At 44.2% G+C, this 3,433-nt stretch overlaps 2 protein-coding genes across 2 annotated transcripts; one reads left to right on the forward strand and one right to left on the reverse strand.

Annotated features, from left to right (window-relative positions):
- Window positions 1-381: 381 nt before the first annotated feature.
- On the reverse strand, window positions 382-1,192 carry BT62DRAFT_998142 (uncharacterized protein; the record flags this gene model as incomplete). The annotated part of the gene is made up of 6 exons (XM_043190707.1): window positions 1,039-1,192; window positions 955-970; window positions 821-900; window positions 654-769; window positions 539-603; window positions 382-420 (listed from the first exon to the last, which is right to left on the reverse strand). The coding sequence occupies exons 1-6, from the start codon at window positions 1,113-1,115 to the stop codon at window positions 382-384; spliced, it is 393 nt and encodes a 130-aa protein (XP_043033228.1). The 5' UTR covers window positions 1,116-1,192.
- Window positions 1,193-1,587: 395 nt separating this feature from the next.
- BT62DRAFT_1013533 (uncharacterized protein) lies at window positions 1,588-2,742 on the forward strand (the record flags this gene model as incomplete). Its single annotated transcript, XM_043178074.1, has 5 exons — window positions 1,588-1,614; window positions 1,661-1,829; window positions 1,884-2,032; window positions 2,091-2,105; window positions 2,161-2,742. The coding sequence occupies 5 exons, from the start codon at window positions 1,588-1,590 to the stop codon at window positions 2,740-2,742; spliced, it is 942 nt and encodes a 313-aa protein (XP_043033229.1).
- Between the last annotated feature and the right edge of the window lie 691 nt (window positions 2,743-3,433).

Below are 3,433 nucleotides of genomic sequence, written 5' to 3' on the forward strand. Positions count from 1 at the left end.
GGTGGTGATGAAGCACCTGAACTGGCATAGATGACAGATCCACAATGGCAAACCATTCTGGGGCAATCGATCTGGAAGATTGTATTGGAGAACAGGATAACAGGAAATTATGTGCTATCTGATGCGGAAACCGAAGCAGATTTGATAGATCAATGTAATCTCTTTCTATGGAATGCGAAAACTATGCATCATCCTTAGTCGTTGACTCTACAGTGCTTAAAACACAAATGACGATCCCATTTTATAAGGGTAATCAGAAAATCGAAGGGATCCAGAACAAGATCAAATATATGTCCTTGAAATAATACATCATCATATGAAGCCTATACTGAAATTCAAGGACCTGATACAAGGACCAGCCCGCTTTATTTATGACATTTCTTAGCAAATGAATCTAGTATAAAGTGACAGTAACCCGACCTGGAGAATTGCACGTCAGCATCTCAGGAGAAGAAAATAAGGACTACTACATCGTCATCTTATAGGTGACAATGCAGTCAGGACGACATTGTATAAATTATGAACACGAAGCACCCACATAATTCTCCTCCTCCATCATAGCCGCCAAAGTATGAGAATGACGTGGGTACATTGAACAAGTTTCTGGAAACGTTGATAAACAGTGAAATATGAAACCCAACATAACGACTTACGGTTGTAGGACCGAATGGTCCACATTAGAGCCTGCCCGAGCACCGTAGGATTTTTCAGAGTCATTTCCACGATGGTAAAGTACTCGTTATTAAAATCACAGTCATCAGTGTCGAGCCTGCTAAGAAATGAGAACCAATGAATCAGTGATACAAGGAGAGTAACTCACGCCATTGCCGATTCGAAGGGACCCGTGCCAGTGTATTCAGTTCCGGTCAAGAGAACTGTGAAATTCTGACTTAGGGTGAGCTACAATGACCGGATAATGAGAAAGTGGGGGCTGAATCTCGAATCTGAACTTACAGCTCTGGTATCACATCTATACAACAGTCAGTAGAGTGTAGGATCCATAAGGTGGTAATGTACTGACTAATTAACCATCTTCACAGTGTGCAACTCAACACGAGCCTATGGAATAGCACGAGAGACAACAGAGGCGACAAGTATGAGAGCTTTGCGAGCATTATAGTGTTCGGAAGAAGGATAGAGGAGTACGACTGCAGAGCGTCCTCTCTTAAGTGATTTCCTGCGGCAGCGCCAGACGTAACGACGCCTGGTCTTGATGGGCTTGAAACAAACGAAGAGATGAATTGGCTTACCAGACATATAAAATAAAATTCGTACGTACGAGCGCAAAATAACCCGCTGGAGATGTACTTGGCAGTGGAGCAACGTTGTCAAGGAGCGATAACAAAAAAATGAAGCGTAAGGACGATGGGATGTGAATTCTACTGTTGCAGAGACGGAGTAGGATTGAATGATAGAGTGGTTCGTTCCCTTGCATCACTCAAGTCATAGGTCGACGTCGGAAAGGAACGAAAACTGCAAGGAAGCACGAGTCATTCCATTCCCAGCTCATTGCTGTGGAAGTGATTCATAATGCATTTATTATAGTATATGGAATGTATCACTGTCACTCACGAGAGAAGGTGGCCGATGTCAGCCATCGCCATCGTGGTTCCGGTGAACGTGCAAAAGTCCCAAAATGTAATGACTGACTTCGTGATAGCGTGGCCACGTGATATCTTCTGTCACCGCCACGGTACACTACATGAAGCACCCATTCGAAGGCAAAGACAAAAAACGAGTCAAGATTTCGCTTACACACCTATTTCGCCTGCAAGGTGTTGAGTTTGCGTTTGTTGTTGTTCTGATCGAGTCGCACCGTTTTCGACGGCGTATATAAATTCAGAGTCCCACGTTGATTGTCAACACTAAACAGTCTACTACAGCGCTTCTCGACGATCCTGCTCTCGAACCGCCTTTTTCAAATCTCAACATTACGAACACTATCATTCACACCTTATCGACTCTACCGCCAGACTACCGCATATCAGGCGATTATGTATTTGCTATTCATCTGTCACTGCTGCAAAACAATGTGCGTCGAATGCGACCCCGCCGCTGTATGTCAGTGTAGTGAATTCTGGTGCTCCCAGATATGCAAAGACGTTGTACGTCGCATCCAGTATTTTCCTACCAACGAACAACTGAAAATCTTGAATCCAGTCCTTTCTAAACCATATCACGGACGCCCCACATCTACAACACAGATTTTATGACCATTGTCCAATCATCAATCGGGAAATAGCGTATCACCATCCAGGGAACAACAGTATTCGAGGTGTCATATTTCCGGGAAACAGTGCGTCTTCAGCTGGTCCTGGTACTCTCACACACAAAATAAATGCGTTAGACGCTTTTACCATACAAGTAACTGTCACCTTCGGATTTCAACACGGAACCGACGGCGAGATACTGGACTATATACCACAGCTGGATTCCTTCTTCCCTCCAGATGAACTAGCCTGTCGAACGGTCGCTGGACATGGGGACGACCCACCATTTGAGCTTTGGTACCTCAAGAACCAAATGCAGCTGAGCATCCAAGATCCGAACTCTGTGAATGACACAATTGTCCGTCTCACCGGTTCTGTTGAGAGACAGAATTCATGGTACGGCCCAGTGGTCGCTCTAACAATCGAGAAAGATGCTTTTCCGAAGAAGTACACAAATGCACCGTACTATTCATCGAGTATCTTCGTAAGATTTTTCCAGAGTTCTACCGGTCCCTGGTTCATGGGACATTAATGAGACCATTTATCATACAGTAGCTAGTTCCTATATATATTTTAGAGTCCATTTTGTTGAGGGAAACCATTCAAAGCAGATGTTTTTCACGCATTCTGGCTGCCACGAATCTGATTGAGGGGGAATAGGAGTCGGAAATATCTGCCTTATGACCTTACGCATTGTGGATGATATTCCCTTACAGCATCCTCACACGAGATATCTTCTCCCTCGATCTCAGCGCAGTCGTCTAAACATTAGACAGTTTACTGCTTTTCAGTCGACTGCGAGTCAGACTACAAGGAGTTCGCTACCTTTTATAGTGCGTGGTACTGCGAGAGATCTTTAAACACAGGAGACCTGGCCATCGAGGCTGGTCCGAATTTCCACATCTTAGCTACTTCCTCAGAGACTACAAGTTCCCTATTAACATTGCATTGGAATGTCGGTCCAGAGAATATAATCGTTACACCCATCATCGAATGTCTGAAGCACATCGTTTAGATCACTTTGCCACATGTAATGTATGGTTTACTAATGCAATGATGGAGAAATTATGGCCTAACGACTCACGAGATTGATATTTTGACCTGGTGCTGATGTTCCTCTGTTTTCCACTTGGAATTTGGAACAATCTCGTTGACTTTGCCAGCGAGGCAGGGAGAAGTTATCGGCCATACAAGCTCGTTTAAGCTGGATTGTTCATCATCAC

The sequence above is a fragment of the Guyanagaster necrorhizus genome (assembly GCF_019112545.1).
Source record: "Guyanagaster necrorhizus MCA 3950 unplaced genomic scaffold BT62scaffold_63, whole genome shotgun sequence".
Classification (NCBI taxonomy): Eukaryota; Fungi; Basidiomycota; class Agaricomycetes; order Agaricales; family Physalacriaceae; genus Guyanagaster; species Guyanagaster necrorhizus.